Source organism: Crassostrea angulata, chromosome 5, assembly GCF_025612915.1.
Source record: "Crassostrea angulata isolate pt1a10 chromosome 5, ASM2561291v2, whole genome shotgun sequence".
Lineage (NCBI taxonomy): Eukaryota > Metazoa > Mollusca > Bivalvia > Ostreida > Ostreidae > Magallana > Magallana angulata.
In genome coordinates, this window is record NC_069115.1 from 183352 (window position 1) to 211329 (window position 27978).

At 31.9% G+C, this 27978-nt stretch overlaps 1 protein-coding gene across 1 annotated transcript; it reads right to left on the reverse strand.

Annotated features, from left to right (window-relative positions):
• Positions 1 to 237: 237 nt before the first annotated feature.
• Positions 238 to 27978, reverse strand: LOC128183591 (uncharacterized). The gene is made up of 14 exons (XM_052852685.1): positions 27767 to 27978; positions 24871 to 25526; positions 24431 to 24736; positions 22204 to 22470; positions 21375 to 21677; positions 20997 to 21281; positions 20518 to 20805; positions 20103 to 20168; positions 19750 to 19869; positions 19454 to 19666; positions 19017 to 19310; positions 8399 to 8554; positions 7730 to 7998; positions 238 to 2022 (listed from the first exon to the last, which is right to left on the reverse strand). Exons 2-14 carry the CDS (start codon positions 25490 to 25492, stop codon positions 1147 to 1149), a joined length of 4065 nt encoding a protein of 1354 aa, XP_052708645.1. The 5' UTR covers positions 25493 to 25526; positions 27767 to 27978; the 3' UTR covers positions 238 to 1146.

Here is a 27978-nt window from a genome sequence, read left to right on the forward strand (position 1 = left end):
ATTCATTCGCGTTACATTTCGAGTTTATCTAAATCAAGTCAATTCATATTGGTTACAATAACATAAGTGATAATAACATATGGAAAATATAATCTTGCTTAAAGATATTTATTATGAACAACAAACAGTTAACTTTGCAACATTCGAATAGAACTATTTTTTGTCGCGCATGTTCAGATAACTGAACTCTTTGCCGTAAAGATTATCCGGCAACTAGATGGCCGTAAGCCATAAAAAAATTGTTACCTTTGTCAATACGTACTTTAAAAATGTCATGCATAAAATTAATACCACACATATCAGGATTCAAACCTAAAAAAAAGGTACACATAATTCTAGGATACCTTGTTTATAAAGTTGCATGTTTAAAAAATCACTTCATTTTGAGGGACTTTGATTTTGTGTCAATTTATCAACACATTAAGAGAAAATAGCGTTGGAATTGCCACATTATATATCTTGTATTTTCTTTTAAAATCCGGAAGAACAGAAACGGAAGTCCAAAACATTAAAAAATGCAAGAAGACAATATCTTACCGTTTCAGTATCTTTATTTCGTTTTTAAAATATCGCTGACAAATGTTGTCAAGAATAATACTTTAAGAAATTTTCACAAAGAAAGAATTTTATTGTTCAAAAACTTTTGCATAGAAAATTAATTTTTTATGTATATGGTATGAATATGGTATGAATTATAATTATATTATGTTTATTGATATATCATAAAAACATAAAACCCGTATACAAGTTGTTTTTTCTTGTGTAACATTTTGTAATCTAAGTTGCAATTGTAAATATACATCTTAAATAATGTAGATTCTTTATAACTAAGTTTCACTATTCAATCCCAATATGCAACAATTTACACATCAACAAGTAGGTATAAAAAACGGCCATCAAATGTTTAAAAGCATTTAGAAATCTGTTATATAATAGGATATTTTTTTATAATTAAACGCATACGTCAAGTATATAGTTAAACAAATTTCAGGGTCGCACTAGCTATTTGGCACGCCTTTCATGGACATAACCAACCAAACAAAAATCTGAGGACAGTCACAAACATTACAACTTGTTAGTTACAAGTAGTTATATATCATAAATGATATTACAGTAGTAAGATACAATAAACAACAAAACCCTTATTCATATATCACAGGGAATTTCAGAATCAATCACTGTGTCGTCATGTTCTGTAATTGCTGTGTCTGATAAATATGTATAAACGTATATTTTGTTTTCACACCCAATATATAAATTGTTTTTCTCGTCTACACACAGAGCATTACTGTCTAAACCTTTGTTAGATTTGTGAATCAGTAATTTTGCTAGAAGGTGTCCGTTAATATCAAGTAGGTGGACGCATGGATGGAGAATGTTACTCAGCAGTATGTGTCCAAAAGTGTCGTTACATAGTCGTAAAGGAATAAAGCCTGACCAATAATGTTCACCCGGGTAGGTAAATTTATGTTGCCCATCGCTTTTAAACGCAACTACTTGGCCGTCTACAATGGCCAGAATGTCTCCATTTATGTTCTCCGTGATGTTATAACGAATTTGAGATCCGTTCGTGAATTTTAATGTACTTATCGTTTGTAGTTTAACACCTTTATCGCTGAATCTCTTTATACTATTTTCTTCACTTACGAAAATATCGCCGTTTAGTCGAGAAGAGTGGATGCATGAAAATTCATTGGCGCGTATATGTAGGTCGCGGACTTCACCACTTGAGGACAACATGTAAATATCATTATTATTTTTAAACAACAGGTCTCCTGCCTTTGATAAGGTATGATATCCAGCATGTGTCCAGTTTACACTTAATTCCCTAAGTAAATGTCCGTTCTCATCAATTTCCTTGATTCTCGTATCAGTGGTGAACCACAATCTATTTGGCTTCAAGCAAGATATGTGTTTAATTCTATACGTCGTCACTGTAATACTTGACCTTAAGTGAGCGGAATATTCAAAACGCTTGTGGAATGGCAGCTCTGTAAAATAGAAAATTAGATCAACATAAATAATTTAAAATAATACACGACTAATTTTTTTTTTTACATTTTCCTCACAATTTGCTGCAATTTAGTGTGCGTGTTTTTAATATAGATACATATACTTCAATATATATGTTCTGAAAATAGAAATCCGCACGCAAGTACATATCTAAAATGACCGAATTCTCAAATGATTCCCAAAATTTCAAAATTGATTCACAAATCAATTTGAGTAGCGTTTTTGTCGTGTATAGTGTTCATTAAGCAGATAAACAATTGACATACATAGCACCGATATGTTTCATTTTAAGCTGTAAAAATAAGATATTTATTGTCACGTAATATGATATTTATTGTCACGTAATATGATCTTCGAGGTCCTTGTTTATCATTGTTATAGATAAATGTATTGGCAGTACGGTGCTTTTATTAAAAGTCGTAAACTCGTTTGATACAAGGTATCTTGATCAAATTGAATTAAGTTGAACTACTTACATTTAAATTTATTAAACAAACTTAGGTGAAAAATGTAGGGAGGATAGTTTTTAATCCTGTTGAATGTAGGCGAACAAAACCGTGATATTGAAAAGCTTGAACAAAACAAGAGACACATTAAATAATGAAACAGTAATACAGATGTAAATATGTGTCTTCTCACGACTTCCTTCTGCCTTATGAGTTTTCAGAAATGCTCGCTTTTCAGGAACTATACAGTGTCATAACTTTGTATAAATGTTTAGCGACGACACATTTAATGCCGAAATAGTTCACACAGAAATCCAGTGATACCGGTTTTTGGGAGTTGATTTTAATCAACTCTTCTATGCAGTTACCCAGACAAACCGAAAGTGAAACAGAATTTGGACCTCAGCACAAATCATCACTGCTGACAAGACTTAGTTCTTGATAATAATTGATAAATTCGATGTAAAGTATGCTAAAGCATTGTTTTTCAAGGAAACTTATTTATAAATACCTTGAAAATAACAGATTTTAAATGGTACGAACAGTTTAAATATTTTTGTAGTCGTATGAATTCCTACGCCAGAGTTCAATATAGTCTCGTTCAACTCGACGCTCGGCTGTCTCCGTAAATCCTAGTCGGAGATATACAGTGTCAGCCGAGCGTTTGGTTGAACGAGACTAGAGTTCAATATATATTGCTTGGATCCATACGAGAAATATTTCTATTATTGATACATAGTTTGATTGAATTAATTTTATCTTAAAATATTATTTAACATGATTCATATGGGGTTTTCTCGACATTCTTGTCGAAAAAGTCCAAAAATTCATATTATAAAAATGTTCGTAATTCAAATTAGAAACTATATGTACTTGTCATGCAAAATAAAATATCATTGTTTTTTAAATAAATAAACATCGACGAAATAAACTCCCGTCAGTTTTTCAGTACTTCGGTGATTTTTCTATCAATAATCTTTCAAGATCGCCTCCTCTTGTACCAAGTAAACTTATTCGAAGTTTCATTTCACCGGTCAAAACGAATGTTCAGCAAATATTGTTATTGCACATTTCTCAGTCTTTTAGAATTATAACGTTTGTTTTTGGTCTGATTCACTTAATTCTGCTTATTAACTGCATCAGTTGAATGAATATTGCTGTTTGTTGTGTATTTTTGGCACCATTTTATAACCCGTTAATAAAATTGTTCGGTTAAATAAACTTTGTTTTATAATTTAGTAATGTTAATAAAGGATAAACCACCAGTTTGATAGTCTTACACACCCCGTGGTTAATATTTTTCTGATAGTACGTACGTCATACAAAAAACATTTTTGACTGCTTTCTTATAAAAGTTTCCTTTTCTTTTTCTGGAGTTTGCTAAACATTTTGCAACTAATTTCTAGAAGTTTCGATCTTAAACGTCTAAGTAGGCACACTATATGCCACACCAATGTTTAGTGTTGCATATTTTTGCCACAATGAGCCCAAATGATACTCCAATGAAGCCCCAATGACACTCTAATGAACATCCGTGTATCCAAATAATACTATATTATATATGCATTAATGATATCATCAATGAATTTTTTGTAACAGAGTATCAACAAAGTATGAACTACATTACATTGTTATTAATTTTTCCAACGAAAAACCTCATTGATTTTGTTCCATTTCGGTCTCAAATGATCAAAATTAAAAATAGGTATCAGTCAGATTTGCACCAGTTGTTCTATGTGAAAAAAATTGATAACTTCTCAGATAAGTGTAACAAAACAAAATTTGAAATAATATTTCATTTTAATAACAGGACGATATTGTGACATGGCTGTTATTTTGAAATACAAGAACAAATCATATATTAAGTCAAATCAAATATCAACATAGATAAAGGACCACTATGCAAAGAACATGCACCATAAATATATGTATAGACAATATATAGTTATACATACAAAACTTTAGCTTAAAGGTAAAAGTTTAAACAACATACAATTTAAGAGTTCACGTTTTTGCACATCACAAGTTCATCTTGTAGAAAACATTGACCCCCGAAGGCGCAGAATTGAAATTAAGATACTGCTTTTATGCCGCTTTTTTATGCAGATATTAGGCAAAATATTTACAAAAACATTTTTTAAAATATGGTGAAAAAAAGAAAATTAACGCATTCCTGGCAGAAACTTTTAATACAGATTTATCTTTAAAAATCAATGTATGCATTAATAATTATTAATCAATAATGATTATAAAATGAATTTTAATGATAAGGTGTACACGTTCAGGAGGTTGTGCGGCCATCTTGTACATTTGAGGATGAAATGTAAACATTTTTTGAACAGGCTTGTTTCTGCCCGAAAACGGCCAAAAATGTTACCAAAATATATAAAAGCAAATAAATACGAAGTCATACATGTAATTTTGTTGGAAAAGTATGCACATAAGAACGGGACAATGCCTTTTTGATCACTAAGAAGAGCTGTCGAACTGCGCAGCTACGGACTTTTTTTGAAGATTTGAAAATCTGAAAAAATATGATTGACTATAGGGGAAAGAGGTTTTAGGAAGGTACGTAGACTCGTAATATTTTGAGAAAATCACTGCAATCACCATCTTGTTTAACTGTTAAATGTTTTACCTATCTAAGGTGCAAATAATATAACCGATATTAGGCATACCGCATCGTTTGTTTTCCATATTTGTAGTAATATTTAAATAAATAATACGAAAACCCCCCAGATAACTTCAATAGATAATATAGAGTATTACTTTCAACTACTTGGACCTGAAAACCAAAGGCTGAATTTCATTCATAGCAATTTGTATTGCCTTTTCGTTTTCTCACTTTTTAAGGCTTGAAATCTACGAAATTTGTTAAGTCGTACTTAAAAAAAATCATCAGAAAATTGTCTCCCTTGCGTAAAACAGTATCTTAACCAATGAAATAAATGTTAATTTTCCCATTGTGTATTTTCTACCAATCATAAAGGAGAGGAAGTGTACAATCCGGAGACTAAATTATTTCAACATAGTATACCGTCTTCCAAGGAAAAATGGCTAAATCAGGAAATTGCGAATCTTCCTCGGAAGCATAGAATTACAAGCATTCGTGGATCAAAATAGCTCAATTGAACCATTAGTTCAGGTGAGCAAAAACAAAATGCTGGAAATGCTTGACAACAACGAATTTTATTGCGAAATATCCGAAAACAATTATATAAAAAAATTCAAAAAGTGAAACAATTATTAAAGACCACCAGGCTCCTTATAAAATAACAACCAAAGAAGTGAATTTTTTAACGGATTTTGATCCCAGAAATGTGTCTTTTATGGACTTACCAAGATACATAAGTCAAAAACGATTACGAATGCCATCAAAACGCAAAATAATACATACATTACTTGTATCAATCCGGAGTAGACCTATTGTGGGAAGGAAAATTTCATTGACAAATTACCATTATTCCCTCGTAAAAAATTCACGGAACGAAACAGATTTCCTACGGAGATTTATAAAGGGGAATGTTGACATCTTTTCTCCATACGGAAGTCAATGGGAATACCTCGCACAATTTTTCAACGTTATTATTCGGGCTTAATTATGGCTGATGCAATGCTAAATCCCCGTAAACTTTCTAATTTTTTTTTGCCGTGTATTGAAACCTGACAAGCTAGAGGGGGCATTTCAAAAGACAAATCTTGGGATTTTTTTTATACTATTGAATGAACGTCGTCTGAATCAAGAGTTATTTATAAATATCGAATAATGTATGAAAATATGCGGCAAAAATATCTCGGACAGATTATAGTATATTTCCCGTCAAATTTATTTATAACTTTATGATGCAAAGGTACTTTCATGGGGTGGTAAAATTGTGTGTTGTTCTGTCATTTGAACGTGTTCATGATAACCAGCACGTTGACTTTCTATAAAAAAAAATAATTCTGTTTAAGTTACCTTATGAAACAAAACAGTATTATAGATTAAATAAGTATTTTCAATGTATCTTTACTAAAGTGAGATTTTGGGTTAGAAAAAAATAACGTAACAACATTAATGTGTGTTGTTGCAAACCCTGAAAAGATAAACTAAACTTAACTAACAATATTTGGAACTTTCTAGAAATTAAATGTAACAGTACTGTTATGTTTTTGAGTTCTTCTTCAATCGGCACATTCAACTACTTATATTGACCTTATTCTTTAAGCATAACGTTTATATAAGTTCAATGACCGAAATTCGGTCGTATGGTGTATTTTATCGTTTTTAAGCATTTTTCAATATTTTTGCAATGCGTGCCATACGATTATTATAATGAATAAGTGACATTAAAAGAACAGAAAATTTGCAAAATGTTTTAATACAACCAACAATGTTTAAGCAAAACAAAAAAACCCCCCAAAATCTGATAATTTTCATCAAAATTTCCTCTGTTTTGCTAGAGGTCTTATTTTGTTTCAGCTGAATTCGATAATATGATAAAGTTATTGAATGTTTTGTCAATAATGATTCTTTTTATAAACACTTTTTGTGTAAAGAAAAATTTTACTCGTGACGTTGAACTTTAAACAATCCAAATTTGACAACGTAAAGCCTTAGTAAACAAAATCCTTAAGATTATTTATAAAATAAATTATGTGTGCATCTTCATTGAATCTATTCCTAAGTATGATTTCTATTTAAAAGACTAGTGTTTCCTTGATGTTATTTCTTAAAGAATGCTTAATGGTTCCATGTTCCGTTTCATCAAAATGTATATTCAACTTTATTTTACTACTGTGGTAAGTTTATTTAGATACACGTATTTATATTGGATTCATTGATAATAAATAATTTTATTTAGAAGTAAATTTATTAATTTGCATACAAACACCTTTTGACAATTTTCACTGAAAACAAATAAAGAAATGTCATAAAAAATTATGAAAATATCAATCGTGTTGAAAGGAGATACCAAGATTAGTATTAGGATTTAAAAAAAAAACCTGCTAGGTTAATCTATCAAGTGAAAACAATATAATATTAAATAACAATGCATTTTCAATGTATTTATTACTAGTGTATCGTATGTTTTTGCAGGTGGGAGACTAATATTTGTCTAACGTAATTTTATAAATACTTAACTGGTGTTTTCATATTTTTCTTCAACAAAACATATGTCAAACTCTGAAACTTTATTTTACTATTGTGTCAAATTTATGAAGATTTTTATATTGCATACATAGATAAAAAGTATTTTTGAAAGTAATGTTTGTTATTTGCAAATAATATATAAAGCTATAAAAAAGAAATCGAACTTAGTAGGAGATACCGAGAATATCAACTGAATTAAATATTGACTTTTCAATTCTATAATTAGTAAAATAAGAGTCTTACTTAAACTTGATTTCATTGACTCTTCATCTGCCATTTTATGCAAAAATCCAGTAGATGTATCAACTCTAACTTTAGATGGTATAAAGGTACTTTCATGGGGTGGTATAATTGTGTGTTGTTCTGTCTTTTTAACGTGTTCATGATAATCAACACGTTGACGTTCTGTAGAAAAAAACCAAGCTGAGTTAATCTATAAAGTGAAATCAGTATAATATAACATAACAATGCATTTTCAATGTATTTATTACTAGTGTATCGTAGGTCTTTGGGTGGGAGACTAATATTTGCCAGATGTAATTCAATAGAAAAACATGTCTGGTGTTTGTATATTTCTCTTCACCAAAACATATGTCGAACTCTTAAACTCTAGTTTACTATTGTGTCAAATATATTTAGATATGTATATTGCATATATAGATAAAAAGTATTTTTTGAAAGTAAAGTTTGTTATTTGCAAATAATATATAAAACTATAAATCGTATTTAGTAGGAGATACCAAGAATATCAATTGATTTCATTACTGACTTTTCAAAATTATAGTTAGTAAAGTAAAATTCTTACTTAAACTTGTTTCCATAGACTCTTCATCTTCAATTTTATGCAAAACTCTATTAGATGTATCAACTCTGAATGGTACATAGGTTCTTTCAAGGGGTGGTATAGTTGTGCGTTGTTCTGTCTTTTGAACGTGTTCATGATAATCAACACGTTGACTTTCTATAGAAAAAAATTAAATTCTGTTTAAGTTACCTTATAAAACAAAACAGTAGTGTAAATTAAATATGTATTTTCAATGTATCTTTTCTAAAGAGCAAACCCTGAAAAGATAAATCTACACTTAACTAACAATATTTGGAACCTTTTAGAAATAAAATGTAACGGAACTGTTATGCTTTTGAGTTCTTTTTTATTCGACAGCTCTACCTGCGCTACGGTGGTAACATCGTTATTGTTGACAAGCCAGTCGTGTTAAATAGTTAGTGTTCCGTGGGTGATGTTTGTGTATCGTGCAGAATCGTGCGTGTATCAAACAAATTGGTTTGCGTTTTTTAACGTGCGTGATCATGTGCTTTTTTTTAAATAAATTGTTTACGGAATGCCAGGATTGTTTCTATAAACAACAAGTAGTTTTAAAAACAATTCAACATTGTGACTTTAATAAATTGATAGAAGAATATTGACAATTGTTTAAGTACATGTTTGATGTCAGCGCATATCTCTATCCAATTATTCTCCCTTTTGGTGTAAATGGGGATAATCGGCCATCTTGTACATTTGAGAATGAGAATGTAAACATTTCTTGAACTGAATTGTTTCTGCCCGAAACTGGTCAAATATGTTGCCAAAAGATGAAAAAGCAATAAATATGAAGTACTTCTTGTCAATATATTTGGAAAAGTATGCATACAAGAACAGGACAATACGGTTTTTATCACTCAGAACAGCTGTCGAAATGCGCAGCTACAGACTTATTTTTAAAATTTTAAAAAATCTTTAAAATATGAAGGGGTATATTGGTATCAAAATTATTAGTATTAATATATACACCTTATTATTAAGACTCATTATTTTATAATCATTATTGATTATTAATTAATAATACATAAATAGACTTTCAAAGAGATACTGAAGAAATATGTGTGCCATAGATGCATTCATTTTCTCTTTTCCGAACACATTTTAAAAATTTGTAAAGCATTTTATTAAATATCTGAATATCAATAAAAAGGGTAACCTTTTAATCTGTGTTGACTTTCATATTCGTAATTTTAATTTTGTTATAGTTTTAAAAACAGGACGTTGAATGTTTTGAATTTGTTTACAAATTACATTACATTTGTTTACATAAGATATTCAGTTGATATCTAGACGCACAACACACTCATGTGTAGTCAACAATTTATGCACGAATTAAAAGTTCTTAGCAAAACGAACAACTAAGCCTCAAATTTCAGCGGAATGTACAGAAAATGGCATGTATTGATACACAAATACAAGAGGCTCATGGGCCACAGCGCTCACCTGAACAACACACAGGATGAATGACCATCTTTAAGTTCTCCTTAAAGATAGCTTAAAGGTGTTTAAAGGTAGATTAAAGACGATATTTAAGCCACCTTTAAGCTATATGTGTTGTATAAAGGTGGCTTAAAGAAAGCTTAAAGATGGCTTAAAGGCAGCTTAAAGACTATCTTTTAGCTACCTTTAAGCCACTTTTAAGGACAACTTATAGGTCCTTAATGTCCAAACGTCTTTAAGCCACCTATAAGATACCTTTAAGCCACCTTTAAGCCATTAAAAAATTTTAATTCAATATTGTGCTTAATTTAACAACAAAATGTATTAACTTTATGAAAGAAAAGGTATTAAAACGGTTTTTGTTTAGAAAATAAAATGAAAAAAAACCGCCCACGGCGAGAATTGAACCCGGGACCCTTTGTTTACTAACATCATCACACTTCCTCTCGGACGGTAACTTACATATTTACGTGCGTTTTTATATCCGATATATCAGTGGATATTGAATCAATGCATTGAATGTGTATACTTAAAAAGATTTTGGCAAACCATTGACAAACCATTCAGTTTGTAACAATCAATTATATCTAATTTATAAAGTACATGCATGCATGTATTTAGAATGAAATACGGAACATGGTCTTCAGTGAACAAAAATATATTATACCTAAATGAAAACCGTTAGGCTCACTAGTAGGCTTTCTTAGTTAATAAATTTAAACCGAGTAGATATACGTTCATCTAATTTATAGCTATAAAAAATGTAAGAAAGAAAATGAAATCATTTCTTTTATTAAATGCATTGATACTATTAGGGCATTTGTTCAATTTCCCACAATTTCCCGGTTTCCATGATCGCGGCGCCGTTCCAGTATGATTAAATATTTAATTGTATACATGATTTTTAAACAAACAATATTACCAATTACCGGTGACGTATTTACTGCATGTGGCAATTGCAAATGATGTATACATATACTTGTACATACAATTGTATGATGTACCAGGCCGGGTATGTGACATATTAACCCTAAGGCTTATACATATATTTAGATAATTAACCCCTATTTATGATCACTGGTACATTAATTAATTAGTCTTTAGATTTTACTCTTACATACATGTATCGTTGATTTGTAGACTTAACATTTTTGAAACCCAGAGCTAGGGAATAATACTTTGAAAATGAATTACAAATGTAAATTAACTTTCATTCACTAGACTTATCGTATACTCGTACATACTAAGATTCAACGCCTTTAGAAACCCTGACGTGCACTTGGACACACGACACACCTGTTGTGTATATCTTGTATATTCTGTGTTAGTTCCAGGGGTTTTCTTAAGTTGGACAAACAATAGACTTTAAATAAATATACACAAACGTGCACCTGGGCACACGACACAACTGTTGTGTATATCTTGTATAGTCTGTGTTAGTTCCATTGGTTTTCTTAAGTTGGACAAACAATAGACTCTAATTAGATATACACAAACGAACAAAACTATGTCTAGACAAACAAAGCAGTAATATCCTGCCCGATATAACAAAGGCAGTTGAGAGTTTTTTCATCTTTAACATGTATCTAGCAGATCAAGAGTTAGACCTAGAAATAATGAAAATTGAAAAAAAAATACAAACCTTAAACCGATTATCAAATTAAATCATGCATTTTTGGTTCATTATCTTTATTTTGTTTAATAACCGGATGAACTGAAAGAGAGAGAGAGAGAGAGAGAGAGAGAGAGAGAGAGAGAGATATTTATTTCACCGATTAATTTATAATTGGAAACAAACATACTTTAATTAGTTTTATGCACAGATTAAGATACAGAGACTGTGCTCACCCCTACAATAATTTTGAAATCCCCCCAAAATTATAAACTTTAGAATTTTATAACGGCAATCTGTGTCCATCGTAGCGGTGTTGATGATAGCGATCTGTGTTTAATGGAGCGACAATTAAAACTGCCTGGAACACCCCCCTTCCCTGGAAATTATAGTATCACTCGGATCACCCCCTCCCATCCCTATAAAAGAGCTTTTGCATTTAATATATGTTTTTATTGTTCAGCTTGATCAAACTTGACTAAAAGGGAACTTAAAGATGGTTTAAAGACAACTTAAAGGGAGCGTAAATGCCACTTAAAGATGCTTAAAGGTGGCTTAAAGATGGCTTAAAGGTGACTTAAAGAAGTTTGGACATGAAGGACCTATAAGCTCAGCTTAAAGGTGACTTAAAGGTGACTTAAAGATTGTATATCCTTTAAGCCATCTTTACGCCACCTTTAAGCCACCTTTAAAGATTGCTTAAAAATTGTTTTTCGCCCTGTGACAGTTCCTTGTAAATTCTATTTCAAAGCATATAATGCTATTTCTATTTTTAACGTTCAACCCCTTTCTGGGGCCCCAGTATTGGTCCGGGCGTTTGCTCTTACAATTTAGAATCTACACCATTTAAGAATGTTTGCGTAGATATCTAACAAATGGTAGCAATGTAGTTCAATGTAGAAGAATATTTTTAACACCTTCCCAATATGCTTCTATGTTAAACTTTGAACCCCTTCTGGGGCTCCAGTGTTATTTTTACATTTGATTGACAAAGACAGTAGAGAAGGATACAAAGGGTACAAGTACACACATCTCACAATGTAACAGATTGTCTCTTAAAGTATAAGAATATAATATAGGCCTAAGTCGCATATACTATATATTACACATATAACGCGTTTATAAATGTACCTATACATTACTTGAAAAAGGAAGTTAAAGTCAGTGAAAGTAAGCTGAAAGAGAGACACCCTAGTGAAAAGTATTTGAGTGTTTGTGGGGGAGGGGATTTAATTATAATATTTCAAATTAAATCTGATAAATATAACTAGTATGTCATAATAAAAAGTCACATATTCTTTGTCAGAGCCTTTCAAACTCTGAGAATCTACAGTTTTTAAGCAAAATATATTTCTCTACAGATATTCTGTTTTTCATTATACTTTCAAGTGCACTGATATTCAGTTTTGGAACTTCTTTACATCTACTTACGAATATGTATTGCTTTATCATTATAATTAAAAGAATATATACTTTATACAAATTTCTCTCTTTATATTTTAGTTTTTATCAAATGTTACTTGCATTTCAAATTTCTTTAACAACTATTCCTCGCATAGTTCCGAAAATTTTTTTAAACAATAACAATCTACAAATAAATGCTCAATTGTCTCATTAGCTTTTAAGAAAAGGAGCAGATTGGAGATTTTTTGACCCTAGTTTTATGAAGAAAATCATTTGTTGGTATTATTTTATGTAAAACTAGAAATTGGAGTTTGACTCTTAATAGTTATATATGAAAGTTTAAATATTTTTTTCTAGTCTTTGTTGTTAAAAAATTTATAAACATTTTTCCCATGTATTTTTATGATTTTTAAAAACATACACCATATACTCACTGTTTCGCAGTTATCTCCCTTTTAAAAAGGGTTAAGCCTTTTATTTTTACAATTTAGAATCCCCTTCCCATAAGGATGCTTTGTACCAAGTTTGGTTACATTATCTAAGTGGTTTACGAGGAGAAGTCAAAAATGTAAAAATTTACAGACGGACAGACAGACGGACGAACAGACAGACAGACAAACAACGGACGACAGGTGATCAGAAAGCTCACTTGAACCTTTAGTTCAGGTGAGCTAATAACTGAAAAAATACTGTGACTTTTATCACTTATTAGGTTTGCTACTGACTGACTACAGAAATAGGCGCTATGACATTCGCGATTTTTCAAAATAGCGACGCCTTAGATATGCACCTTGTTGCAACCACTATTGAAATGAAATAGTTTAATAGTGCTAGGGAAGCCTGTCATTTTATGCCTATTATTCCGTCTGCTTATAACATTTTTGGTTCCAGATGAGAGATGGTATGGGGGAAAATTAGCATACAAAAGTAAAAAAAAAACCATCATAAATAAAAAGGAATTTATCATTTCATAAGCAATACTTCTTATATTAAGAAATTCCCCCACTGGAAAGGAAAGTGTTACACACAGACGCAATAATAGACAAAAAACTGCAATGCATTTAAACCACTGTTGAAATACTTTATTTCAATAGTGATTGTAAGGAAACGCATCTTTAACCACCACTGATATAATTTATTTCAATATGGGTTGAAATAAAAAGCATCCCAAACCACTATTGAAATAACTTATTTCAATAGCGGTTGTATTCAATAGTGTATGCAAAGTAATCCTAATAATGAAATACATCCTCAACCATTATTGAAATAATTGAACTCAATAGTGATATTTATAATAATATTTTTCTATTAATAATTTTTCACAATATATTGCAATTTGAATCTATAATGAAATACATCCACGATCTATATGGGAGTAATTTTAAAAAAATTATTGTTTGATAGTAGCTGCACAGTGATTTTTATAATAAAATACATCCATAACCACAATTAAAATAACATATTTCAATAAAGATAATTAAAATGACATTACATTATAAAATATTTTAACGGTCTTTGTGTTTCAATAGTGATTGCAAATTATTTCTTTTGATAACTAAATAACCAACCACTATTGAAGTCATTTATTTGAATAGTGTTCGTAATAAAATTCATCACCAACCACTATTGAAATAATATAATTCAATAATAGTTGTAATGAAGTACATTCCCAATTACTATTGAAATAATTTATCTTAATAGTGATATCTAAAATTACATGATTGTAGCTTTAAATGATTTTTAATATACAGGGGGGTTTGAATAGAATTTCTTGCAATTTACAAAGTGTTCTCTCTTGTACAAATAATTCACATGAATGTCTGTAACACCTTAATTGTGTATCAAAAATTGTTCGTTAGATAAAGTGTTTCTTACATTTGAAAATAGTTTGCAAAAATGATACACAACTTCTTTCTTTCCAAATGTGTTGCAATAGTCATTACATAGTTATATTTATAAAGTAATTCATTCCCATCTACAATTGAAAAAAATAATAATAGTTGAACTTCAAAAGTGTCTGTAAAGTGATTCTTATAATACGTCCTCAAACACTATTGAAATTTTTACTTCAATGGTGGTTTTATTTTAATAGTGGTTGCAAAGTGATTCTTCAAATGAAATACATCCCCAACCAAATAATTTTTTTTCAAAAGTGGTTTTATTTCAATAGTGGTTGCAACAGCGCCTCGCTCGTAAAAAAGAAAATAACTTCTGACGAACACCAGTAAAACTTTATAAAAAGTGATGTTATTTGTAAACTTCCGTCGTCTGCTTTCTTGTATAATCGAAGGAATTGACAAACGATGAGAGAAAATTAATTGATTGTTGAGATAAAGTAAGAGGGTAAGAAGACGTGTGAAATTGAAAATTTATTGGGGATTTCGGAATCTACAATTAAATCAATATGGACAAGAGGTCCATTAACAACAGCCAGAATAAAATAAGCACTATGGAGTCATAAATAAAATATATCTGGACAATGTAGATTAACATATTATTTTCTAAACATTTCGACCCCCCCCCCCCCTCCGATAATCTAACGTTAATTATTAAACCTTTTTTGTAAAGGGTGATTTTAAAGTCATATCACACACATACTGAGAATTGCAGTTCTCAATATACTTATATACAATGAATTGTCCAGGGGCCAAATCTTGACATTTTTAAGAAGTAACAATTTGTCAAACTGCTTGTTTAGTAGTAAAACCATATATTAAAACATTTGAGTTGTTTTTTAATAGGTGAGATTTTTTCCCTTTTTAAGATTAGACCCCTCAATATAGCCTAACCTTTCTCCTGAAGATTTTGACAAATTTGAATCTAAGTTTTTAAGGTTGCTTTCACTTATGTTACAGCTTTTCTATGCAAATGGTTTTTGAAGATTTTTAAAGATTTTATTCTATATATTCCTATGTAAATCTGGCCCCCCATTGTAACTCCATCCTATTCCTGTGGATCATGATTTTAACAAACTACAGTATACTCTACCTGAGAATGCTTCCACACGTTTCAGATTTTTGTGGCCGATTGGTTTCTGAGCAGAAGAATTTTAAAGATTTTATTCTATATCTTGCAAGAGGGCAATAGGCCTTTACGGTCACCTGAGTACCATGGCCCAAGGCATACACAATCTTGTCGGGGAGTCTCATAGAAAAATTATAATTTTGTAATAACGATTACCTCCCTGCCTGAAATCTTTCAAAAAGGACTATGAAACCTATAATTTTAGCGAAAAATTTAAAGATCATAATAGAGTGCATGGTAGGTTTTATGTGTATATGTTTTCATAAAGATTAATTCTATATATTCCTATGTAGAAAGTTGACCCCCCCCCCATTGTGGCCCCACCCTACCCTTGGGGTAATAATTTTTTTAACTTTAAATAAACACTACCTGAGAATGCTTCCACACAAGTTTCAGCTTTCCTGGCTGATTAGTTTTTTAGAAGAAGATTTTTAAAGATTTACTCTATATATTTGTAATTTTAGAAATCGACCCTCCATTGTAGCCCCACTCTACACCCCAAGGGTCATTATTTTCACAACTTTGAATCTTAATTTCCTTTAGATGCTTCCACACAAGTTTCAACTTTCCTGGCCAAATGGTTCTTGAGAAAAAGATTTTTAAAGATTTACTCTTTATGTTCCTGTTAAAAATCGACCCTTAATTGAAGCCCCACCCTCCCCCGGGGGTCATGATTTTCACAACTTTGAATCTACATTACCTGAGGATGTTCCTCATAAGTTTCAGCTTTCCTGGCCTAACAGTTTTTGAGAAGAAGATTTTTAAAGATTTACTCTATATATTCCTATGTCAAAAGTCGACCCCCCATTTCGGCCCCATCCTACCCCTGGGGGTCATGATTTTCACAACTTTGAATTGGCATTATCTGAGGATGCTTCCACACAAGTTTCAGCTTTCCTGACCAAATGGTTCTTAAGAAGATTTTTGAAAAATTTTCGAAAATTTTCATTAATTCCTAATTATCTCCCCTTGTAAGAGGGCTTGATCCTTAATTCTCACAACTTTGAATTCCCTTTGTCTAAGGATGATTTGTGCCAAGTTTAGTTGAAATTGGCCCAGTGGTTCTTGAGAAGATGTTGAAAATGTGATAAGTGTACAGACGGACAGACAGACTGAAGACAGACAAAATGTGAGCTTTCAGCTCAGGTGATCTAAAACAATTGTGGTCTCACCCTTGTCACAAATCAGTATCTACCGGTATTATATTTTTTTTACGTATTAGTATCCTGTAGGGACCCTCTTAAACGTTCCTGTGTAACTAGTTTTATACCCGTAGTGTACCTCTCTGGACACAGTGTCAGCTACGGTACGTATTGGTCAGTTCTTTTCTATTGTTTGATTACCTTATTTAAACTGCCGCATTGCAGACCTGGCAGACAGTGGCCACGTTTCCTTCATGACAGGTATGAGCAGCTAAGGTTTTGAGTAACCCTTTCTCCTGTTAGGGGTAAGTTAAACTATTTTATACTTTTGTAATTTAACTACGGTTCAGACTTTTACATTACTGTGGAGTTTATATTAATTATTTTTGTTTGTTACTTTTTGATATACTGGTTTTACGAGGTAGAACTGTTAAACATAGGTGCTTGCTCGCACGTATTCCTGTGTGGTCACGTGTCGAGTGTGTGTGCTTTATATTGGTATATAAATGCATGATATACTTGTATTTTTGACGTGCAGTACGGTGTAGTAGGTATATTAATCATGTAACTCAAAATATGTTTACATGTATTTGTTTAATTTAATAAGGTCCCTATCTTGTTTCTGGCAGTCCATCGCCATGATTATACCTGTCCGCCACTGTTTCACGCCATGCCATATCTACCCATATCGTCCGTCTACTCACTGGATGGCATCTACCTCTATTCTACATGTGATGGAGACTTGGGACACCAGAAAGCTTTAACATTTTATTGTTCATGTTATGTGTAAATTCTGTTTATTTGTTTGGTTTTATTTTATATAAAAATTGTAAATAGAAATCGAATCTTGTTGTGTTTGACTGAACAGTCACGACGGCTGTCGTGACAACCCTGTCCCCACGAATCAAGATTTGAACAAACTTAAATCTACCCAACCTGAGAATGCTTCCCCAAAAATATCAGCTTTTTTGGTCAAAAAGTTTTTGAGAAAATTTTTGAAAAATATCGACAATTTTTAATGATTTTAAAATTATTTTCCCTTTAAAGAGGGCATGGTCCTTCATTTTAATCAATTTGAATCCACTTTACTCAATGATGCTTTGTACCAAGTTTGGTTGAAATTGGCCCAGTGGGATTGGAAAAAAAGATGGAAATGCTTACAGACAGACAAACAGACTGACAGACAAACGGACGCAGGACAAAAAGTGATCAGGATGCTCACTTGAGCTTTCAGCTCAGGTAAGCTAAAAGTATTTGAGTACAGGGGAGATCAACAAAGCGAAACAAAGCGGATGCCCTTCCAAATTGTCACAGCGGGATCGAAACTGGCTCGTTCGTCAAAAAAAAAAATGAACAGGGGACTTAGGTAGCATTACAAATGAATTAAGCAGTCCCCAGACATTGAAATTATTGACAATTTGTGGCTTCGGATTAAACAAAATATCACGGCCTCTAAAAGAGCTCTTAGCCATCGTTTTAGACATCTGGACTTCCTTCGATCAGAAATAGGTAAGAACGCTGTATGATTCCATACTACGCCGTTTACTTGCAGTAATAAAGTCAAACGGACATCTCATCAAATAATTTTAATTCATTTTAAACGTTTTCCACTTTCTCCGCAGAGGTTTGACCAGATCTCGACGCTGCCATTTTAATTTGTTCCATACAGAGCAATAACCTTTTAGTGACTAACGCTTTTTATATTGCAAAACAACATTTCTCGACCTCGGAAGTTATTCTGCAACATTCATGAAAACTCATACTTTATTTCTTAATTATACCATCGCGAAATTTACCGGTTATACAGTTATTCGATTGTCATTTACCAGTCATGTTGATTGATTTTGTTTAGTGCGAGCGATTGTGACGTAATTTAACAAGTTAATACGTTTAACTTATTTAATTTAGCCAATGAAATATCACGTTACAAATATTTTATTAAAAATTATTCACAGCTCAATAAAGATATATCAATTACCTTGTGAGATTTTTAGGATCACTTTTATAAAGTCAACAGTGAAGTAGTCAATGTCCAGACGAACAAATCTGTATCTATCCTGCTCGTTTATTGCCACCAGTTTCCCAACGTAGATTACCTCTATCGATACAATTGCTATAAAACTCTTTGAGCGGCGATATCCATTCAAAGAAACTCGGTCTGTTTTGCATCCCACCATTGCAGCAACAGTTTCTATAATATTTCTTCTCTTTTCCATATTGAAGTTTGATAGATCTCCCGTCACATGAAAATAAACATGTTTGAACCCGCCCTCTGAAAATCAATATACACATTTTTTCAAAACAATACAGAGTATTTACAGATCAAACTTTTGGTATAAAGTTTTACGAAAAATTGAATTCTATATACAATTGTAACATTGTACAAATCAGACAAAATGGTAGGATTTAGTGTACCCGGTTGTTTCTCGTAAAACCCTAATGCCCTCTGTCCTTTCGCATATTCTACACATTTGTTTTCGAGGTCTTTACACTCTGTCCTTCTAAGTAAAAACTGCACAAACGTCACATCAGACTTGGTAAAGAGGTTTTCAGAATCAAGAATCCTAATACAATCTCTTGCAGATCTCGCTTCATTCAAGGATTTAATGTTCTTAACTTTCTTTGAACCTAAATTAAACAAGACAAGAATGATGATAACGATTTTTTCCTCCAGAAATTCATTTAACAGTAAGCAAATCTGGATACATTACTTTGAATAAGGTCTTTTAATTTTTGAAATTTTTCTTCCGGAAAGTGGTCTGCTAAGTCGTCAAAAAGAATAGCGAATTTTATTCCGGCTACCTCATCATTATAAGTCTCGTTCAGGCTACCTTTATTGATAAACACATTAAAATACAAAACACATTATGTTGTAGACATATGTTTCATAGAATTAAATACATTAAGAGCAAATTCCAATATTGTTTTCGGTTATAACATGCTACAAAAAAATTAAATAGTCTTCTTTCTACAATTGACTATAATTGCCTTTCTAAAAATTATTTTCCTATGCAATTTGCTCATTTCTGTTGTTTGATTAAACTTTATGTTATTTCAATCTCACCGTCATTTATTTCATCTGATGAGCCATTCTCCGATTTCATGGTACCAGGCACAAGGTTCAATAAATCTATAAAAAATTTAAAGTGAACAAATAAGTATAAAACGTTGTTTCATAAAATGGTTTTCTTCATTGTATTATGTTAGACGGTTTATCTGTGCAAGTTTTGAGATTTTTATTATTTATATGCATCATGTTCCGCTAAAATTCACTTTTCTGCCACGACGGTGACAGTTAACCATCACCTCCCCTTTATGAAAAATAAATTTGCTGTTAAACTGTATAATATTCTATTTCTGTTTTATTTGGTTTTCACCAAAGTTCTTTGTCTGAACTTTAATCTTTTTAAAGCATGACACAAGTGGGAGTATTCTTTTTTCGTTTCATTGCGTATAAATATAAAATATACTTCGTATACCTTGTATTGTCTTTTCACAGGTACCGATGAAATTTTGTATCTTTATTTGGAAGGCAAAGTTTTCTAATTGTTCTCTTTGTCTAATGACCAGCACAGGGTAAGGAAATGAACATGAAGATCCCTCAAATTCCTTAGCAATGATATTAATCGGTTGAAACATGTCATTGTTTTTTTCTTTCTTTCTCCATTGTACAAGGAAAGGCTCTGGGATCGATTTGATTGTCACTGTGACCCATTGTGTACCATCTTCCTTCTCGTCAAATTTAGCAGATATAACATCAGGAATATCTGTTAAAACAAAATGGTTCTTTTATTTGTAAGCAGAAAGGTTTTTTTTGTGACTGTATAATATGTGCCTGATATGTATTACGGGAAAGGTATTACTTAATAATATGTCTGTCAGGAAAGGTATTACTAGTAATTCATATTTTTCTCATTGATTCATCTTGACAAATTCATTGCGTATATAATGGGTATACTTAATTCAGTGGCATCACTAGTAGTCAACCCCACGGCGTTAGTAGCTGTAAGTTTGTACGATCCCGCATCACAACAATTGACGTTGTGGATGGTTAAACATGGATAATCGACGCTCACTTTTGAGAACTTTCCACCCGGTCCTTGTTGGTCTATTTCTTCATCATTTACTGTCCAGACCACTTTCTGAATTGCATGACACGAGTCATAAAGGTAAACTTTGGCAATCAATTTCACTGATCGACTTTCGAAACATGTTTCATGACTGCATGTTATGTTTGGGGGATCTACAATAAAACAATATTGTAAAGAGTAAACTAAGCCATGTGCAAGAGAAATAAATTGAAAAGTAAAAGATTACATGACATGTGAAAACATACTTCCTATGACGTTAAGGTAGACCGTGTTACTGACACATCCTCCAATTATATTCCACACCGAAAGGCGATAATAAAGAATGTCGTCAGAAGTCGTGTTTGATATCACTAGTAACGGGTTCTTTAAACCGTCAGTTACGTGATATTTTCGTTCATTGATGTCGATGCAATGAAACTCATTACCATCAAAACTCTTTTGCCATGTATATTTACTGAGTGGTAGGGCTGATGAAACTTTGGACCTGATTTGTGTTGTAGATCCAAGGTAGACTTTCGAATCTGTTGAAATTGTAACTTTAGGGATGTCTGGAAAAAAATTAAACCGTCGAATATTCCCAATGTTCTTTAGCAACTTTCAATTCATATTTTGAATAGCCAATACAAGTTAATCTGGAAATATATCCAAAAGCATGCATTTTATATCATACATTTTACAAATAGAACTAAACATTGAAAATTATGACTCAGACATTGAACAAATGTTTTACAGAAGAACACAAATTTTAATTTGATTTCAAGCGCAGTTTACATGTTGAGGATATTAAACTAAACACTTCAGTACATTTGCGATTTTTATATATGCTTCATACCTCAAGTGTAAAACAAAAATAAATGCTGATCATATGACCTATACATGTTAACGTTTTAGAGTGTGGGTATACGGGTATTTTAAAACTGATTTAATTCTGCGTCTGTTGAAATTCGGCAATCGTTTAACAATAATCTATAAGCTAGGAGGAATGAACACAACAATCATATAGGACTTTTTATAATGTCAATTATCATTTTGAATATATAACCCTTTCCTCTCAAATCTGAACATTAATATTACCAAATGTCACATCTCTGGAGGTAAACCCAACAGCATTTTCCAATGTACAGGAGTATGTTTCTTTGCCTCCTTCATTCGGTGACGTAATCCTCAAAAAACTGTCAGATAAACCCCCTCCAATGTATTTCTGAGTTTTGAAGTTCAGTCCCTCTCTGTTCTTTATCCACTTTATATCGTACACACGAGGTGTACTATTCTTTACTTTATAATGAATGGTGACGCTTTCCACCTCTGTCGTAACTTCCCAAACCTCGAATACTGGAAGTTCTACAATACAAAATGTTTATCGTTTTACTTTTTTCTGGGTATGAGAGTACAAAAAGATTTTATGGACTTAACGACAGAAAAGTTGCAGTAGGTAGTCCAAAGAATGAACACTACATATACATATCTGTTTAAATGTCTAACATAGCACGTGCTTCCCCTATTTCAATTATCAATTTACTGTTATTAAATAAACTAATCATGGTTATTACCTATGCAATAGAACGCATGATAACGAGTGTTTTAACTATATTTATTATGAAAAGTTATGTCTTTTTATACAGTGATAAAATCAATGTACCTTATTTGATAGGGTTATTTAAAATCGGTAAACACTAGGTAAAACAAGGAAGAAAACTGAACATAAACAAGTATGATGGAGTGCCAAACGTCAATCATGAACTAGCTCTTGGGTCTATGTACTAGTATTAAAGTGGTCGATATTTTTAAGGTACATTATATTGTCAAGAAAATAAAGGCATTATATATATATATATATATATATATATATATATATATATATATATATATATATATATATATATATATATATATATATATATATATATATATATATAATCCAAAATGAGTGAAAGGTGATATCACACAGTATAAATAATCAAAAAAGAAAAAGAAAATGAACAGTTCCAAAGTTTCTATTCACTAGCGCTTTCTGGATTTACATCCTTCTTCAGGTGAACGTACATAAGTTATGAAATTGTTTTCCTTAGAAACGTTTACTATGACGTCATGATGTAACGAGAGTCTTTTCAGGGAAGGAATAGATCCATGACGTCATAATACAATATAAAACGTTAAAGTTCGGGAAAACTGAATTAGACAAAATATGATCATAACGACATCAATAAATTTACAAATACAAAGACTGGTTAGAATAAAGATGATTATATAAACATATATTTAATGTTTGTTGAGTTTTGGGGAAAATAATTTAATAAAATAGTTCTCTTTCACAAGTCTCATGGCGGTTGAATCGGTTTTAAGTTTATAAAATGGGAATACTTCATAATCTCCCTTAGCACATCTGTCAAAATGTTCACTGCATGGGGTGTTTCTGGTACTGGGATCATTAATCTGCTGGCGATGGACGCGCATGCGGGCGGTAAGCTGTGTTCCGGTTTGGCCGATGTAATGTTCGCCACAGTGGTTACATGTAATACAGTAAAGCAGATTTTTGGATTTGCACGACATATTTTCATTAACATAAAAAGACCCTGATCCCGCTCAATGATAGAAATTGAGCGGGATCAAGAACCCAGTACCAGAAACACCCCATGCAGTGAACATTTTGACAGATGTGCTAAGGGAGATTATGAAGTATTCCCATTTTATAAACTTAAAACCGATTCAACCGCCATGAGACTTGTGAAAGAGAACTATTTTATTAAATTATTTTCCCCAAAACTCAACAAACATTAAATATATGTTTATATAATCATCTTTATTCTAACCAGTCTTTGTATTTGTAAATTTATTGATGTCGTTATGATCATATTTTGTCTAATTCAGTTTTCCCGAACTTTAACGTTTTATATTGTATTATGACGTCATGGATCTATTCCTTCCCTGAAAAGACTCTCGTTACATCATGACGTCATAGTAAACGTTTCTAAGGAAAACAATTTCATAACTTATGTACGTTCACCTGAAGAAGGATGTAAATCCAGAAAGCGCTAGTGAATAGAAACTTTGGAACTGTTCATTTTCTTTTTCTTTTTTGATTATATATATATATATATATATATATATATATATATATATATATATATATATATATATATATATATATATATATATATATATATATATATTGTGTATACGTATGAAATAATACATGTACATGTTTTGATTATACGGGAAATTTTATTATTTTAAATCAAGCATTTATCTTATTGATTCTTATTTGTTTTTTTTATGAAAAATATTCATGATGATAAAATACCTCCCATGACGTGTAGAAAAATAGCATTGCTTTCTATTTTTCGTTTGTTTCCATTTGATTCTCTGGCGAGAACTGCTTGGTATTCTCCCTGGTCGTCTTTACTCACGGAATGAATGACCAGCTGGGTTCTGGTACTGTCCCTGTACTTTTTGTCACTGATGTCAATCTGATAAGTGACACTTCCTCTTACTCTCTGCCAGCTGATTGACCAATGAGATGCTTCTTTTTGTTTCAAATCTGCCTCAAAACATGTTTTCTCTCCCCATACTACTCTTTCTGCGCCCGTTATTGAAATTTCTGGTTCTTCTGTAACACAAATGCAACAAACTTTTAGACAATACTACCATGTGAAACCATTCTGCACTGAGCTTTGTTTTGGGGTTTTCTGTTTGTTTGTTTTTTGGGGTTTTTTTTTGGCATTTTCAAGCTCTTATACTAACCTTTTATTCTTTCTTCTTTTAATTGACTCAACGTTGCTTCCAAAAATAGCTTATATTTTTGAAGATCCCCGAACCCAAAATCAGTTCTTTCTATATCCGCCAACTTTTGTTCATAATTAACATTGCTTCCCATTGAGTTCATAAATGTTTGAATTCTCGGAATAACTGATTTTAAATCGTTCCAAAGAACCTGAAACTCGGCCTCTGGAATCCCCGCGGAGTTGGCGTGCGCAAACTTGTTTCTCATCAATCTGAGACGCTCGATGTCATCCCCTATCCGCATATGTGAAGAATCTGGAACCTTGCCCCATCCTTTTGTCGGATTTAGTGATGTCGGGTTCAGTGATGCAGAGCAAAGATTTCTTATTAATGTGTACAGCAAAGTCACATCGAAGTCGTTGTAGTCTGGTTGGCCAGGTGGTGGAATGAAACAAATTATTTCTTGTTCTTTCCTAAGGTAATCTCTTTTATTTGTTTGTGAAGAGTCAATTCTGTTATAAAGATCTGCAGGTTTTATCTGATTAGATAAAATGTCTTTTAAAGGCAGCTTAATAAAATCCACACAAGCTATCGAAATCCACATGAAATTTTGCTGGTCTTTCGAAAGAGTTTTAGAGGCCATTCTTTGGTTATTTGTATGTGCAGCTTTTTATCATCTATAAAACAAAACTGAACAATAAATATCCCTTTCTTTCTATATTTAGGAAACATAATTACAAGATTTAAACAAGAGGCCCAATGGGCCACATCGCTCACCTGAGCAACACTGGCTTTATATGGGCGTCCAAAGGATATTTTGCCATGTGACCCCTCAGTAGATTAACCAAAAATGAGTATCCGAATTTTCACCTATTTTTGCATATACTTAATCTTTGACATATTTACCTTCATGAAATACCATTTTTACCTAAAATAAGATCATATGCAATATAAATAACTAAATTTTCAGTTGGTGTTCATGGTTAACTTCCTGTTCCCTTTATTTTAGCCCCCCCCCCCCATCACTTTATAGAACGATTAAAATACATGAGAGCATAAAGGTACATTTTCTCCCTCCACTACTTGTTACTTATTGTATTTTAAAAAATTCTATATGTGAAAGAAGAAAAGTGTACCACAAAACACCAGAATGAATGCGCCCAATTCCTTAATTGAACAAGTTTATTGGCCTTCTCCATTATAGACGATTGTCATTTACTAGGCATGAATTCATTTCGTAAGACCTTTATTTTCTTTACTCACTTGATTGAAGAAAATAAACTTAACTGAAAATGTTGTCACATACACAGGTTAAAGAGCTATAATTCAAATTAATGTATTGGTCGGCATGTCGCTCTATTGTACAAAGGCCCGTCCATCATTTTCATCGTTATTAAAAGTATTGGTTTCTCCGTCAATTTTCTTATATATTAATTAAAGACTTGAAAATAGGACAGGGGCTGTTTTATGTGTTTGATAGTTTACATTAGTGGGCAAAACCTTCTAATATGGCTTTAAAGTAAGTAAGTTTTGCTATTTTCCCATCTTTAGCCTCGATTACCATGGCAACAGTTACCACAGCAACCAACTTTAAGTGGTTTTTTGGGTTTAACACCTAGGTGTGTCCATGTATGAAATATAAGGGAAATTGATGCGTTGCCAGACCCTTTTATAATTGATTGATTCTTAAATAGAATTGATCTTAAGATGTTTCAGTTTTGAAGAATATTTTTTTAATAGTTTTTCTCTATTTATTCCAACATAAAAAAAAATTCCACCCCTATCCTCCCTCATTATATTAAAACAAACTTGATTTTTCTGTATATTCCAATGTAAAAATTTACCCCCACCCCCGTTGTAGCCCCAACCTTAGTACCCCCTGGGACCATGATTTGAACAAACGTGAATTTACACTACATGAGGATGTTTCCACACACATTTGAGTTTTTCTGCCCTAATAGTTTTTGAGAAGATTTTTAAAGATTTTCTCATATATGCCTATGTCGAAATTTATGCCCCCATTGTGGCTTCACCCAACCTCCAAGGACCATGATTTAAACAAAATTTAATCTACATAACCTGATGATGTCTCTACACAAATTACAGATTTCCAACCTGTGTTTGAGAAGATTTTTCTCTATTATTCCTTTTTTAAAAATTTAACCCCACCCCCATCCCCCATTGTAGCCTTATCCTTCCCCCAGAGAACATGATTTGAACAAACTGTAATCTTCACTACCTATATGTAATAGTGTTTTCACATAAGTTCCAGACTTTCTAGCAAAATGATTTCTCAGGGAATCAGCGAAATACATCGAATCACTCTTATATAGTGAAAAATAAGAAGAGGTATAATAATAGCAAAATGGATTTTGAGAAGATTTTCACAAAATTTTCTCGATATATTCCTATGTAAAAATTCGACCCCCATTGTGGCCCCACTCTTACTCCGAAGATCATGGTTTAACCAAGTATGAATTTACACAACCTGAAATGCTTTTACACAACTTTCAGCATTTATTGCCCAAAATTTTAAGATTTTTTTTTTTAAGTACCAATAAATTTTAAGTTTACTACACAAATATAACGCAAACGACGATAGCAGACAACGGTTTTCTTTTCATCAGAAAAGCGCACTTGAGCTTTCAGCTAAGGTGAGCTAAAAACAATATCAAAGATGGCCGAGAAGGCTGTGGTTTAAATGCTGATCTATTTCAAAAACGAAAGTAGATTTTTTTCTATTATATTTTAAACATACATCCACCATATATACATATTTTCATTGTCCATATATACGTATTTTCTTTTAACCACATTATGATAAACTTTCACAGATTGTCAACTGATCGATTAATGACTCAACTTCTCTAGCCTTTTCGACTATAGGAAAGGTATTATGTTAACGTCCACAACCCACCTGCACCTTTTCATAATCGCTGAAATAAACTAGGGTAGCCTATGGTCTGTTGAGGCTGGACTTCATTATTTCCAACAATTATAAACTAAATTTACAACAAAGGTGGCATCCATTTTCGTCTAACTTGAACCCAATATGAATCAGGAGCGACTCCATTTTGTACAAACATTATTTTCCGAACATTGCCGAAAAGCCTGAGAAATTCTGATTGG